Below are 16,761 nucleotides of genomic sequence, written 5' to 3'. Positions count from 1 at the left end.
ACACCCTTTAGAAAAAAGTGAGTGTTTTCATGGAGTGAAGTGCTTCGAATATTGCCATGAAGTGAAGTTCCAGAGCTTTTGTATAACTTCAGCAAGTAGTTTTGAAAGTAGTGTTCACGAGCCCAACGGGTCCCACAAAAAATGTGCACAATTGTGTACTACGTCATCCATTTTGAATGATATGTTACATCCTCATGCCTATATGTTTTAGCATCCTCTTTCTCTATAATCAATGTTTAAGACAATTTGAGACTAGGTCTACTCTGTTCTATTGTCACTATTGAAGTATACCTCACATTAGACCTTCATGCAAAGAAAGGCATAGCAGTTGAAGTATGTAAAAAAAAAAAGATCTAGTCAGAGGACCGTTACTAGCGTGTTTGAGCCACTTGAGCTGCAATCTGAGGTGCAGTTAACTCTAATGAACTTATCCTCTGCAGCAGAGGTGACTCTGGGTTTTCATTTCCTGTGGCGATCCTCATGAGAGACAGTTTCATCAAAGCGCTTGGTGATTTTTGCAACTGCACTTAAATAAACTTTCAAGTTCTTAACTTTTTCCGGATTGACTGACCTTCATGTCTTAAAGTAATGGTGGACTGTTGTTTCTCTTTGCTTATTTGAGCTGTTATTGCTATAATATGGACTAGGTCTTTTACCAAATAGGGCTATCTTCTGTATACCAACCTTACCTTGTCACAACACAACTGATTGTCTCAAATACATAAAGAAGGAAAGCAATTCCACAAATGATTTTTTAACAGACACTCTAGACCCAAACTGTTACAGACCTATATCCATCCTGCCCTGCCTTTCTAAAGTGAACAAGCAAATCACCGACCATTTCGAATCCCACCGTACCTTCTCCGCTATGCAATCTGGTTTCCCAGCTCGTCACAGGTGCACCTCAGCCGCTCAAGGTCCTAAATGATATAATAAACACCATCGATAAAAGACCGTACTGTGCAGCCGTCTTCATCGACCTGGCCAAGGCTTTCTACTCTGTCAATCACCGTATTCTTATCAGCAGACTCAACAGCCTTGGTTTCTCAAATGACTGCCTCGCCTGGTTTACTAACTACTTCTCAGACAGTTCAGTTTGTCAAATCCCGGACCTCTGGCAGTCTCTATAGGAGTGCCACAGGGTTCAATTCTCGGGCCGACACTTTTCTCTGTATACATCAATGATGTCGCTCTTGCAGCTGGTGATTCTCTGATCCACCTCTACATAGACGACACCATTTTGTATATTTCTGGCCCTTCTTTGGACACTGTGTTAACAAGCCTCCAGATGAGCTTCAATGCCATACAACTCACCTTCCATGGCCTCCAACTAGTCGATGTACACGACTATAGATGGGTTGGCTGACAACGCCACGAAAATTATGAGTGCGCATTGATGGGGCCAGAATGCTGTTCGTCGTTGTGATTCTGGATGGCCAGATAGCTAACAACAATGACGTGAGGCTGCCATGTAGGGAATCGTAGGTGCTCGTTTCAGCTAGTTTGACATTTTTCATGATATCATGTCTTGTTTTGTTGTAGGTGGCTCGTTTCAGCTAGTTTTATCTTGTTCTTGATACCATATCTTGTTTTGTCTTAGACGCTTGTTTCAGCTAGTTTTAGCTTGTTCTTAATACCATGTCTTGTTTTGAGGGGTTTTGACTGATGTCATATCTATGCTAATATGACCAAATTTAATAGCTAGCTAGCCAACACATGTAACTATGTATTTGAGAGACAAAAAATGCTCATTGTAGAACTTTATTTATGTAGTTATTTCAATAAACATTTGGAGACTAAATATAGTTTACATGTTGTCAACAATCTAAGCAAACCCTGTCTGTTTTGCCCCATAGTTGCTTATGCCTCGGCGCCATTGACATTAGTATTTTTCAATGAAGCAACTGGTTTGTACATTTTCAAGCAATCCGCCACGTGTTTGTGATCAGAGGATCATGTTTCAAGCCCAGTAAGGGGACAGTGGAGGAAGCGAAGCCGTAGTGACGTCGGTTACATCTGACAAATAGCCCATATTTGCCCATCTGTTTTCAGCATTCGGCCACAATGAGTGTCCCGACCCGGGCATCCCAATAAATGCGAGGCGCTTTGGAGACAACTTCCAGCTGGGTAGCTCCATCTCAGTGATCTGTGAGGACGGCTTCATTAAGACCCAGGGGGCCAAGACCATCACCTGCGAGCTGGACAACGGCAAGGTGATGTGGAGTGGCCCCATCCCCAAATGTGAAGGTAAATATCATGTGTATGTGCTCACATCTGTACATGCGCAAGTCCTTACATGCACAATTGTGGGGGTCAATTACCCTGTTCCTAACACAGACAATAGCCTAAGTGAGTGTAAGCGGAGTGGACCTGTGTGTTGAAGGATGCTAGGGAGGCTCAGGGATGGACAGGGAACAAGTGTGCTGTAGGGCAGTCAGTCTCCTTCTATCTGACTTCCTGTCAGTCATTCACCCTGCTCCCCATGGCTCCTAATGCTGTGGTGACATCACTCATATGGGCAGGGTAATAAAGAGCCTCATGTCTGCTTAGCTGCCCTTGTAACATGTACAGTATGCTGTAGGCCACTGTTTTCTAGATTAGAAAATAAGTTTTTTTTTTAAACAGGAAGTGGTGCCAGGTCAATATAAAAAGGCAACAACACCAATAAACTTAAGAAAATGTATTTTCTCTCTCTCTTTTTCGCTCGCTCTCCCCCCTTGTATTCTTCTCTATAGCCCCCTGCGGTGGCCACTTCTCTGCTCCCAGTGGGGTGATCCTGTCCCCAGGGTGGCCTGGATACTATAAGGACTCCCTCAGCTGTGAGTGGGTCATCGAGACCGAGCCTGGACGCTCCATCAAGATCACCTTTGACAAGTGCGTGTCCATTATATCAATAAAGTTACTCTATTTTATGAGCAATTTCTAACTGTTGAATACACAAAATGGATTTCTACTTCAATCAAGGCACTTATAATGGAATGGTGTTGCTTATTTATTGCGTATTTTTAAAGAGTCTCCTTTCAAAGTTATTTTTAGTGCAGGCTTAATCAATGTTTATGCAACTGCATTACTGAATATGTTTTATCACAAGCAAATCATATTTGTGCATTTCATAATTCCCCCTCTCTCAATGGTCCAGGTTTCAGACAGAGTTGGGCTATGACTTCCTGGAGATCCATGATGGGCCCAACCTTCTCTCTCCTCTGGTTGGCTCGTTCAACGGTACCCAGGTGCCCCAGTTCCTGTTCAGTAGTACTAACCACCTGTATATGCTCTTCACCACCGACAACAGCCGCTCCAACAGTGGATTTAAGATCATCTACGAAAGTAAGTCTAGTAGCCGAGTCGTTCCTGGTCAGGTCATGTGGTCAGATCTTATAGATGTAAGATCTTAATATGAGCCAGTTTTCTACAGCAGGAAAATAATCCTGCAGCAACAGGAAACTTGAATTATTATGTTGATTATAATTAATGGACACTTTTGTAGTGGTTAATACATATTCTGTAAGGGAAAATCAAGTCTGAAATTACAAAGTAGAAGCCTAGTTAAACCTCAAATACAATACAGGTTTAAAATGTCCTGTACTGAAGGAAAGTTCTCCTGCAACAGGGTGATCAAATTAAGATTCTACACCTGTAGCCCTTCCCATAGTTTTAATTTATAACACTCCTGAACTGTTACAGCTTTGTATGTGTTCTTTGTATGAGATATTTGATGAAAGTGAATTGCTTTGTTGTTACCTCATAATATATATAACATTTTCTCCTTAGGCGTGACGGTGGACACCTACTCCTGCCAGGACCCGGGATTCCCGGTCAACGGATTGCGTTATGGTCAAGACTTCACCATTGGTTCAACCGTGTCATTCGGCTGTGACCCTGGATACAGACTGAGCCACGAAGAACCGCTTGTCTGTGAGAAGAACCACTGGTGGAGCCATCCACTGCCCACCTGTGATGGTATGGACCAGTTAAAACCAGTTTAAAACAATTCAAATCAGTTCAAACCAGTTTAAACCACTTCAAATTGGTTCAAAACTAATATGTGCACATCCAGTGATTTTCAGGTGCAGGGTACTGTACAAAAGCCAAAGTCACGAACTGCGGAAGCATTCAACAGTTTGCATGTATCTATTTGTTTTTCCTGGTATGGACTGTTGCTATGGTGACCAAGACTGTGGCAGATTTGCACTTGCCTGGTTACCAGGTGTGTTTGTGTGTGAGTTATTATTGATATAAATGGTTTAACCTTTATTTAATCAGGGGAAACCATTGAGACCAGGGTTTCATTTTCAATGGTGCCCTGAGGACAACAAATTCAACACAAACAAAAAACACAAACTACAGGTTACAATTTTTAAAAACTACAATAAACCACAATAAATGTTTACTTTTATTATTTTTGGAATGCAATTCTCATTTAACAAATTCAACATTAGACTCCCCTGATTAATAATTAAACTGCCCTAGTGGCACCAGGGAATCAAGACACAGGGAGTTCTGCAGGTTATTACAAAAATGGTGGGCATTAAAACTGAAGGCGGATTTACCTATTGAGTTATAATCATCTGTCATGATTATTGTCATACTGAACACAGAGGAAGTGGGCTAAACCAGGCGTTTGCATAGTACATACAGTATCTGATCATTATGACTTAAATGTAAATGTAAATTAGGCTACTACTCTAGAGTCTAGACCAGGGCTCTCCATCCCTGTTCCTGGGTTGGAGTTAAAACCTACAGAATGGTAGGTATCCAGGAACAGGGTTAGAGTTAAAACCTACAGAATGGTAGGTATCCAGGAACAGGGTTGGAGTTAAAACCTACAGAATGGTAGTTATCCAGGAACAGGGTTGGAGTTAAAACCTACAGAATGGTAGGTATCCATTTACATTTACATTTAAGTTATTTAGCAGACGCTCTTATCCAGAGCGACTTACAAATTGGTGCATTCACCTTATGACATCCAGTGGAACAGCCACTTTACAATAGTGCATCTAAATATTTTAAGGGGGGGGGGTGAGAAGGATTACTTTATCCTATCCTAGGTATTCCTTAAAGAGGTGGGGTTTCAGGTGTCTCCGGAAGGTGGTGATTGACTCCGCTGTCCTGGCGTCGTGAGGGAGTTTGTTCCACCATTGGGGAGCCAGAGCAGCGAACAGTTTTGACTGGGCTGAGCGGGAACTGTACTTCCTCAGTGGTAGGGAGGCGAGCAGGCCAGAGGTGGATGAACGCAGTGCCCTTATTTGGGTGTAGGGCCTGATCAGAGCCTGGAGGTACTGAGGTGCCGTTCCCCTCACAGCTCCGTAGGCAAGCACCATGGTCTTGTAGTGGATGCGAGCTTCAACTGGAAGCCAGTGGAGAGAGCGGAGGAGCGGGTGACGTGAGAGAACTTGGGAAGGTTGAACACTAGACGGGCTGCGGCGTTCTGGATGAGTTGTAGGGGTTTAATGGCACAGGCAGGGAGCCCAGCCAACAGCGAGTTGCAATAATCCAGACGGGAGATGACAAGTGCCTGGATTAGGACCTGCGCCGCTTCCTGTGTGAGGCAGGGTCGTACTCTGCGGATGTTGTAAAGCATGAACCTACAGGAACGGGCCACCGCCTTGATGTTAGTTGAGAACGACAGGCTGTTGTCCAGGATCACGCCAAGGTTCTTAGCGCTCTGGGAGGAGGACACAATGGAAATCATGAAAATGAATGAAAAAATGGTATCCAAGAACAGGGTTGGAGTTAAAACCTACAGAATGGTAGCTATCCAGGAACAGGGTTGGAGTTAAAACCTACAGAATGGTAGCTATCCAGGAACAGGGTTGGAGTTAAAACCTACAGAATGGTAGCTATCCAGGAACAGGGTTGGAATTAAAACCTAGAGAATGGTAGCTATCCAGGAACAGGGTTGGAGTTAAAACCTACAGAATGGTAGGTATCCAGGAACAGGGTTGGAGTTAAAACCTACAGAATGGTAGCTATCCAGGAACAGGGTTGGAGTTAAAACCTACAGAATGGTAGCTATCCAGGAACAGGGTTGGAGTTAAAACCTACAGAATGGTAGCTATCCAGGAACAGGGTTGGAGTTAGCTATCCAAAACCTACAGAATGGTAGCTATCCAGGAACAGGGTTGGAGTTAAAACCTACAGAATGGTAGCTATCCAGGAACAGGGTTGGAGTTAAAACCTACAGAATGGTAGCTATCCAGGAACAGGGTTGGAGTTAAAACCTACAGAATGGTAGCTATCCAGGAACAGGGTTGGAGTTAAAACCTACAGAATGGTAGCTATCCAGGAACAGGGTTGGAGTTAAAACCTACAGAATGGTAGCTATCCAGGAACAGGGTTGGAGTTAAAACCTACAGAATGGTAGCTATCCAGGAACAGGGTTGGAGTTAAAACCTACAGAATGGTAGCTATCCAGGAACAGGGTTGGAGTTAAAACCTACAGAATGGTAGCTATCCAGGAACAGGGTTGGAGTTAAAACCTACAGAATGGTAGCTATCCAGGAACAGGGTTGGAGAGCCCTGGTTTAGATCTACAGTATGTGCAATATCTTGATCTATCACTTTCAACAGGCATCAATTAGTTTAAATATTCTCTCATATGATTTGGTGTCAAACCGCCTATTTTGACGAAACCGCCGTAAGATTGAATTGTGTTATGCATGAGTGACAAGATATTTACATGAGTGGTCCTTAAATATTAAAGCCAATGACAGTTCGTCATTGGTAAAAGAGGAACCACCCCAGCGACTCTGGGGCTGACAAAGTCTTGTAGCTTGTTCGTCTCTCCGTGTTTTGACTTCAGAGATCTATTTCATTTTCCAGAGAGTAAACAAATGTGAGACAATGCAATTCAATGGCAGGCCATTAGGCTATCAATTTGCTGTGACGGCTCCTCTGCCTGATAGGAACTGATATTCTCACCAGATTTGAATCCGGGGGCTTCCTTTATCTGCCCGCTAGCTTGTCATTTTACCTCCCCTGCCTCCTAGTCATCACTAGTTACCCAAGCCCCAAAGACATAAACCCAGCCTATTTCAACAATTTATCTTCTTAAAATGTGATTTTAAACCTAAACCTAACCTTAACCACACTGCTAATATGATGCCTAACCCTTACCTTTAATGAATACCAAAAAGCACATTTTTGTTTTCATGAATATATACGATATAGACAATATTGGCTTTGTGGCTGTGCTATCTAGTGGATCTAAGTGGAATAAGGAGGGAGGATGTAGTCCCTGTTGCAAAGCATTCAAAAGAAGGTCCTGATATTACTGTTACCAGCCTCCCTTGGAAAAGGTCTATGCTGAGATATTGATATGCAAGGTTCTATGATATTGACATTGAAGGCAGGTCATGTCAAAATTAAACATCTTGTTCAGTTCCTTTCTTGTTCAGAAGGAGAGAGTGAGAGAACAAGAGTGAAATGATGTATAGAGAGAGATAGAAAGAAAGAGAGCAAAGTGAGGAACACAGTGAGGTCTACGTAGTTGTCCAGATTTCCCTGTTGGATAAGACTCTGAATGAAGTGCTTACTAGTAAAGAAGTTGCTCCATTAATTATTGATACAGCGCTACATCTGTCTAGGACAGACACATGAAAGCACCAGCTACTCTTCCTGCTGTCCACACAAAACATGAACATGACATAATACAGAACTATAACAGACTAGAACAGCTCAAGGACAGAACTACATCCATTTAAAAACGGCAGACATAGCCTACATATCAATACATGCACATAAAATATCTAGGTCAAATAGGGGAGAGGCGTTGTGCCGTGAAGTGTTGTTTTATCTGTTTTTTAAAACCAGGTTTGCTGATCACTTGAGCAATTGGAGATGGAAGGAAGTTCCATGCAATCATGGCTCTATATAATACTGCATTTTCTTGAATTTGTTCTGGATTTGGGGACTGTGAAAAGACCCCTGATGTGGCATGTCTGGTAGGGTAAGTGTGTGTCAGAGCTGAACACAAGTTGACTATGCAAACAACTTGGAATGTTCAACACATTAACGTTTCTTATAAAAAGAAGAATTGATACAGTCAGTCTCTCCTCTACTTTCAGCCAAGAAAGACTGGCATGCAAAGTATTGATATTACTGACTACAGTGAAGAGCACTGTTTCTGTTCTCTGCAAAAACATGGACAATAAAGTAAAGTGTTTCCCCCTCTTTGTCCCCCAGCATTGTGTGGAGGAGACGTGCGAGGGCCCGGCGGCACCATCCTGTCCCCTGGGTATCCTGAGATGTATCCCAACTCACTAAACTGTACTTGGACGGTGGAGGTCAGCCACAGCAAAGGTAAGCCTGGGTTATTTACTACTACAATCATATTTATAATGGAATGTGACACTTCAGAACTCTTTTTGATATAGCTATTCTGCCTGAAGATATATAACATATAAATCATTTATTTAAGTGAAAACAAGCAAACAATCCGTAAAAATGTTGATACTGTTTAATTATATGTGAATTAATAAACAGCTGAAGAATGGACTCCTATTCCTTTTATCAGCAAGCTGGTAAAAGTCAGTGTGGGAATGGAATGGACATGAATACAGATTCACTGTAGATCCTCTTCCCAGCCCAGCCCATCTTGCTGAAATATTATTATAATACAGGACTCTGGGTTGAGAGTAATGAAAGTTCTTTGGAATTTTAATTTCCCATGGCTGCTAAGATGTTCAATATGGATTATCATTATGTTTCTCTATTGAAATGCAGTCCCGTCCCTCCCTTCCCCCCAAAAATAAGAAAACCCAGAGCCTTCATTTTTATATTAACTGACCTCACCTTTGAATGTAATGAGATGAAGTTCTCTCTACCTCCACTTGGCTGTTCTCCTCTCAGATTAAACCGTCGTTTCAATTGAACTTGATCATTTCATCAGGGGAGGTTGACATGTAGCTTGAACCATATTATTGGCTGTTCTCCTCTTGACTTGGTTTGTCCCAATAGGAGTCCAATTTACCTTCAACACCTTCCACCTGGAGGATCACCATGACTACCTGCTCATCACAGAGAATGGCAGCTTTGTCCAGCCCCTGGCACGGCTAACGGGTAACGAGCTGCCCTCGCCCACCAACGCAGGGCTCTACGGGAACTTCAAGGCCCAACTGCGCTTCATATCAGACTTTTCTATATCCTACGAGGGATTCAATATTACCTTCTCTGGTGAGTAGGAGGAGTGTGAGGGTGGGTTGCTATTGGTGTGTATGTTTTTGTGTGTCCATTCAAGAGCAGCCTCCTCAACGCTTGGTTGTACGTGTACGTTTGCGTGTTGTTACCATCTACCAGTGGACTGGACTGAGAGCTCCTTTCCCTCTAGCTTCACATGCCTCCAGTGTTCTGTCCAGTGTTCTGTCCAGTTCTCTGTCCGGTGTTCTGTCCAGTTCTCTGTCCAGTGTTCTGTCCAGTTCTCTGTCCGGTGTTCTGTCCAGTGTTCTGTCCAGTTCTCTGTCCAGTGTTCTGTCCAGTTTTCTGTCCGGTGTTCTGTCCAGTTTCTGTCCAGTTTCTGTCCAGTGTTCTGTCCAGTGTTCTGTCCAGTTCTCTGTCCGGTGTTCTGTCCAGTTCTCTGTCCGGTGTTCTGTCCGGTGTTCTGTCCAGTTCTCTGTCCAGTGTTCTGTCCAGTTCTCTGTCCGGTGTTCTGTCCAGTTCTCTGTCCAGTTCTCTGTCCGGTGTTCTGTCCAGTGTTCTGTCCAGTTCTCTGTCCGGTGTTCTGTCCAGTGTTCTGTCCAGTTCTCTGTCCGGTGTTCTGTCTAGTTTTCTGTCCGGTTCTCTGTCCGGTGTTCTGTCCAGTTCTCTGTCCGGTGTTCTGTCCAGTTCTCTGTCCAGTTCTCTGTCCGGTGTTCTGTCCAGTTCTCTGTCCGGTGTTCTGTCCAGTGTTCTGTCCAGTTCTCTGTCCGGTGTTCTGTCCAGTTCTCTGTCCAGTTCTCTGTCCGGTGTTCTGTCCAGTGTTCTGTCCAGTTCTATGTCCGGTGTTCTGTCCAGTGTTCTGTCCAGTTCTCTGTCTGGTGTTCTGTCCAGTGTTCTGTCCAGTTCTCTGTCCAGTGTTCTGTCCAGTTCTCTGTCCAGTTCTCTGTCCGGTGTTCTGTCCAGTTCTCTGTCCAGTTCTCTGTCCGGTGTTCTGACATCCCCTCTTAGGCCTACCTCACCCCAGACCAACACCTTCAATAATTGATGGGGAGATAAAAATAATCCTTTCATTTAGCCATCCCTGAAGTTTTTTGAGGGTCATATACATGTAGTTGAAGTTGTAAGTTTTCATACACTTAGGTTGGAGTCACTAAAACTCGTTATTCAACCACTCCACAAATGTCTTGTTAACAAACTATAGTTTTGGCAAATTGGTTATGACATCTACTTTGTGCATGACACAAGTAATTTTTCAACAATTGATTACAGACAGATTATTTCACTTATAATTCACTGTATCACAATTCCAGTGGGCCAGAAGTTTACATACACTAAGTTGACTGTGCCTTTAAACAGCTTGGACAATTCCAGAAAATTATGTCATGGCTTTAGAAGCCTCTGATAGGCTAATTGGCATCATTTGAGTCATTTGTAGGTGTACCTATGGATGTATTTCAAGGCCTACCTTCAAACTCAGTGCCTCTTTGCTTGACATCATGGGAAAATCAAAAGAAATCAGCCAAGACTTCAGAAAAAAATTGTACACCTCCACAAGTCTGGTTCATCCTTGGGAGCAATTTCCAAACCACGTTCATCTGTACAAACAATAGTGTGCAAGTATAAACACCATGGGACCATGCAGCCGTAATACTGCTCAGGAAGGAGATGTGTTCTGTCTCCTAGAGATAAACGTACTTTGGTGCGAAAAGTGCAAATCAATCCCAGAACAACAGCAAAGGACCTTGTGAAGATGCTGGAGGAAACAGGTACAAAAGTATCTATATCCACAGTAAAAATATTCCTATATTGACATAACCTAAAAAGCCGCTCAGCAATGAAGAAGCCACTGGTCCAAAACGACCATAAAAAAAGCCAAACTACGGTTTGCAACTGCACATGGGGACAAAGATCGTACTTTTTGGATAAATGTCCTCTGGTCTGATGAAACAAAAATAGAACTGTTTGGCTATAATGACCATCATTATGTTTAGAGGAAAAAGGGGAGGCTTGGAAGCCGAAGAACACCATCCCAACCATGAAGCACGGGGGTGACAGCATCATGTTATGGGGGTGCTTTGCTGCAGGAGTGACTGGTGCACTTCAGAAAATAGATGGCCACATGAGGCAGGAAAATTATGTGGATATATTGAAGCAACTCCTCAAGACATCAGTCAGGAAGTTAAAGCTTGGTTGCAAATGGGTCTTCCAAATGGACAATGACCCCAAGCTTCCATGCTTCCAAAGTTGTGGCAAAATGGCTTAAGGACAACAAAGTCAAGGTATTGGAGTGCCCATCACAAAGCCCTGACCTAAATCCTATAGAAAATTTACGGGCAGAACTGAAAATGCCCGTGCGAGCAAGGAGGCCTTCAAACCTGACTCAGTTAAACCAGCTCTGTCAGGAGGAATGGGCCAAAATTCACCCACCTTATTGTGGGAAGCTTGTGGAAGGCTTCCTGAAACGTTTGATCCAAGTTAAACAATTTAAAGGTACTGCTACCAAATACTAATTGAGTGTATGTAAACGTCTGACCCACTGGGAATGTGATGAAAGAAATAGAAGCTGAAATAAATCATTCTCTCTACTATTATTCTGACATTTCACATTCTTAAAATAAAGTAGTGATTCTAACTGACCTAAGACAGGGAATTTTTACTGGTATTAAATGTCAGGAATTGTGAAAATGTATTTGGTGTATGTAAACTTCCGACTTCAACTGTAGATATTGTAGCTTACATCAGAAATGTCCTTCAGGATGTCATCCCTTCTGAGATTTAAAGGAGAAAGATGTTGACAAGGTTTGTTGACAGTATTTTAACAAACAAATAGGGATGACCCACTGGGCAGAGACGTCAATTCAACGTCTATTCCACGTTGGGTCAACGTCATTTGGGGAGTGGGGAGAAATATTTGTTTGATCCAAAGCCATAACGTGGATGAATAATCCATTGACAGCTATTGACACATTTTCAGTTAGTCTGACTTAGGCCATCACTGTAAATAAGAATTTGTTCTTAACTGACTTGCATATTAAATAAAAATTCAATTAAACATTTGAATTAACCATTTAAATTAAAAAGCATAAAGTCATCAATCAATTAATAGCAGACATTTATATTGTTCCTCGCTTTATCATTTTATTTTTTGAGTATGCACTGTTGTCAAAAAAACTCCATCAATGTGAGTGTAAGTGAAGATGACAGGAACACTACTCATGGAAAAGTTTCACTTGACATTATATTATCATGACCTTATCATGATATGACTTGGAGTATGCACTGCTGTCAAACAATCCTCATGAATAAACATGAAATGTGGATGGGATGTGTTGACGTGTTATGGATATACGTGGCTTGTGACAGGTAGTCTGCATCCTAAATGGCACCCTATTCCCTTAAAGTGGAAATCAGCATTAGAAACAATAACAGAGCATCCTCCCCGCTCCTGTTTTGGTAAAAAGCTGAGGGATCGTCATTTACTTTGATTACAAAAACATTGGTGTAAAAGAAGGTCAAAATTGGTTCTTTTTTAGTTTTTAGTTTTCGAAATCCCTTTTCCTCCCCAATTCTGTGATATCCAATTGGTAGTTACAGTCTTGTTCCATCGCTGCAACTCCCGTATGGACTTAGGAGAGGTGAAGGCCGAGAGCCGTGCATCCTCTGAAAACACAATCCCGCCAAGCCACACTGCTTCTTGACACAATGCATGTTTAACCTGGAAGCCAGCCGCACCAATGTGTTGGTGGAAACACCGTTCACCTGGCTACCGTGTCAGCGTGCATGCACCTGGCCCGACACAGGAGTCACTGGAGCGCGATGGGACAAGGACTTCCCGGCCGGCCAAACCCTCTCCTAACCCAGACGACACTGGGCCAATTGTGCGTTGCCTCATGGGTCGCTCATGGGTCGCAATCCAGGATCTGTAGTAACACAGCTAGTGCCTTAGAACGCTGTGTATTTGGGGTTTTGATCGGGTACAACAGTTGAACTAAGCTCACGAGACATTTTTTAGTTATATTGTTCAAGAATCAAGTCCAAAAATGGATGTAGCAACTGCTGATTTCCTCTATAATAGTGCAAAATATAACCAGATCCTATGGGCCCTGATCAAAAGTAATGCTAATGCACTCGTTCAAACAGATATCACAAACACACACGCACACACACACGGTATCCCCAAAGCAATATCATTGTATTGGCCATGGTGTGTTGTCAGACTGCAAAGAGACATGGAGTTGCATGCATCAGTCCCTGTCATGGTGCTCTTCGAATTCGCCACAATGTTATCCTCAATCCCCTGCATATGGCAAGACCTTGCATAATATATTTTAGAGAGAAACAGCTAGGCTAGAAACCTACAGTGTGGAGAACAAGTATTTGATACACTGCCGATTTTGCAGGTTTTCCTACTTACAAAGCATGTAGAGGTCTGTAATTGTTATCATAGGTACACTTCAACTGTGAAAGACGGAGACAAAAAAACAGAAAATGACATTGTATGATTTTTAAGTAATTAATTTGCATTTTATTGCATGACATAAGTATTTGATCACCTACCAACCAGTAAGAATTCCGACCCTCACAAACCTACACCTGTTTGAACTTGTTACCTGTATAAAAGACACCTGTCCACACACTCAATCAAACAGACTCCAACCTCTCCACAATGGCCAAGACCAGAGAGCTGGGTAAGGACATCAGGGATAAAATTATAGACCTACACAAGGCTGGGATGGGCTACAGGACAATAGGCAAGCAGCTTGGTGAAAAGGCATCAACTGTTGGCGCAATTATTAGAAAATGGAAGAAGTTCAAGAGGACGGTCAATCACCCTCGGTCTGGGGCTCCATGCAAGATCTCACCTCGTGGGGCATCAATGATCATGAGTAAGGTGAGGGATCAGCCCAGAACTACACGGCAGGACCTGGTCAATGACCTGAAGAGAGCTGGGACCACAGTCTCAAAGAAAACCATTAGTAACACACTACGCCGTCATGGATTAAAATCCTGCAGCGCACACAAGGTCCCCCTGCTCAAGCCAGCGCATGTCCAGGCCCGTCTCAAGTTTGCCAATGACCATCTGGATGATCCAGAGGAGGAATGGTAGAAGGTCATGTGGTCTGTTGAGACAAAAATATAGCTTTTTGGTCTAAACTCCACTCGCCGTGTTTGGAAGAACAAGAAGGATGAGTACAACCCCAAGAATGCCATCCCAACTGTGAAGCATGGTGGTGAAACATCATTCTTTGGGGATGCTTTTCTTTAAAGGCGACAGGACAACTGCACCGTATTGAGGGGAGGATGGATGGGGCAATGTATCGCGAGATCTTTGCCAACAACCTCCTTCCCTCAGTAAGAGCATTGAAGATGGGTCGTGGCTGGAAACACACAGCCAGGGCAACTAAGGAGTGGCTCCGTAAGAAGCATCTCAAGGTCCTGGAGTGGCCTAGCCAGTCTCCAGACCTGAACCCAATAGAAAATCTTTGGAGGGAGCTGAAAGTCCGTATTTCCCAGTGACAGCCCCGAAACCTGAAGGATCTGGAGAAGGTCTGTATGGAGGAGTGGGCCAAAATCGTTGCTGCAGTGTGTGCAAACCTGGTCAAGAACTACGGGAAACGTATGATCTCTGTAATTGCAAACAAAGGTTTCTGTACCAAATATTAAGTTCTGATTTTCTGATGTATCAAATATTTATGTCATGCAATAAAATGCAAATTAGTTACCTCAAAATCATACAATGTGATTTTCTGGATTTTTGTTTTAGATTCTGTCTCTCACAGTTGAAGTGTACCTATGATAAAAATGACAGACCTCTACATGCTTTGTAAGTAGGAAAACCTGCAAAATCGTCAGTGTATCAAATACTTGTTCTCCCCACTGTATATGTTGAAACAGAAGGTTAACTTACAAATGTGCTCATAATGGCATGGTGTTTTATGTAGGCTACACTTCTAACAGTTGATTCTATCTTGTGAATGTAAGTCACTGACTGCATGGAGAAGGATTGCGTGTCCCTGTCGGGCTCAAGGGCTGCCCCCAAACCCCTGTCATGGACCTTGCATAGCCATGGGGCAGGGGGCAGGTGTTTGGGTAAAGCCCCATCTGAGACAAGTACTTTTATGTTCTATTATTATAACAGGCAACAGGTCTAGCCACTAGCCTCTATATGGTAAACACGTGGTAGCCTACATTAATGGTATAGCTGAGACAAATAACCTTTAACGGAGACGATGCCCCTGTTTTGGGATAATAATAATAATAATAATAATAATAATAATATAACCTATGCATTCTTCATTCCTCCCATCCTCGAAGACATTACAAATAGATGGATAGTGACAGGAGATAAAACGCTAGCCTACTAACCAAATAATGTCAGATCAGTGATTATTTCTTTATAGCCTGTATAGCCTATCATAATTTATCTAATAGGCCTATATTTAGATTAATAATTATTTCAAGAAAGGGAGAATCCATCCATGAATATATTCAAACAGCACCTCAGATTAGCTGCTTTGTGCCTGCAAAAGTGGTCCTTGAGTTGCCTCCCCTCCCACAGACACGTTTGCGTAAAACCCCTGTTTCATTGTTTATTCCTCTAGCAGCCGTTTGGATAATTTACTTTCACTTGCCCTCTGTAACATATGATTAACCTTCAGGTTAGGGTACTCAATCTAGTGGGCCACTATAGGTTTATAATGGGCTGCAAAATAGCGGTGTTGTAGCAGATTTGGAGAGCAGCTTGACGTGGGACACGTACAAACGCATAGCCCTCAGGCTCCACCAGGATGCCAAGATACTTTGTTTTATTGGGTGTACAGACATAGCCTACTGGCCTATAGTCGTTAGAAGGATAGTTACAATGAGGGGGTAAATACTACTGTTAATAAAGCACCATGGATAAGGTTGTGAATAGTTGCCATAATGCGCAGATCTTTTGCAAGATGTTTGCCTAGGCTACGCAGCAGAACGTTGTATAGCGAATACAGGAACAAGACAGTTTTTTATTTGTGCAAACAATGCACCATGGCCGTTAGAAGAGTGAATGCCAACAGTCTGAAAATGCCAGTGGGAACTTTGTGTGTGTGTGTGTGTGTGTGTGTGTGTGTGTGTGTGTGTGTGTGTGTGTGTGTGTGTGTGTGTGTGTGTGTGTGTGTGTGTGTGTGTGTGTGTGTGTGTGTGTGTGTGTGTGTGTGTGTGTGTGTGTGTGTGTGTGTGTGTGTGTGTGTGTGTGTGTGTGTGTGTGTGTGTGTGTGTGTGTGTGTGTGTGAGATGTTTTAGGTCATTAGATTGATAAGCGTGAGTGAGCAGTGACGCCTGTTTGAACAACTGTATTAGATCATCATTGCAGTGGCGGTCAGTAGGATGTTGCATGGCCTTATTCCTATTACAGCACATTGGATGACTGTCATTCATATTCCATTCAACGAGCTCAATGTAACATCGATAGGTTTAGGTTACTACATGATACTCAAATTATCCCTGTACCCATAATGAGGTTGCTACAACCTAGCCTATGAATGAAAGTTTACACAATCATAGGTCGAGAGAAATTTGAGTAATCAAGGTGACAGACATTGACCCTTTCAATATCGCCTTGCACACTCTTGCCTGCATCTATCCGAT

The 16,761-nt window shown here is 42.9% G+C and overlaps 1 protein-coding gene across 1 annotated transcript in view; it reads left to right on the top strand.

Annotated features, from left to right (window-relative positions):
* The window catches only part of LOC124043287 (CUB and sushi domain-containing protein 3-like), a 720,075-nt gene that overhangs the window by 443,831 nt on the left and 259,483 nt on the right, over positions 1–16,761 (top strand). The window contains exons 15-20 of the mRNA XM_046361728.1: positions 2,053–2,247; positions 2,736–2,874; positions 3,140–3,327; positions 3,772–3,960; positions 8,185–8,301; positions 8,959–9,174. Coding sequence (XP_046217684.1) covers positions 2,053–2,247; positions 2,736–2,874; positions 3,140–3,327; positions 3,772–3,960; positions 8,185–8,301; positions 8,959–9,174 — 1,044 coding nt within the window. The remainder of the gene's footprint in view (positions 1–2,052; positions 2,248–2,735; positions 2,875–3,139; positions 3,328–3,771; positions 3,961–8,184; positions 8,302–8,958; positions 9,175–16,761) is intronic.

Source organism: Oncorhynchus gorbuscha, linkage group LG09 (genome assembly GCF_021184085.1).
Source record: "Oncorhynchus gorbuscha isolate QuinsamMale2020 ecotype Even-year linkage group LG09, OgorEven_v1.0, whole genome shotgun sequence".
NCBI lineage: Eukaryota > Metazoa > Chordata > Actinopteri > Salmoniformes > Salmonidae > Oncorhynchus > Oncorhynchus gorbuscha.
This window is presented reverse-complemented; position numbering and strand designations above follow the sequence as displayed.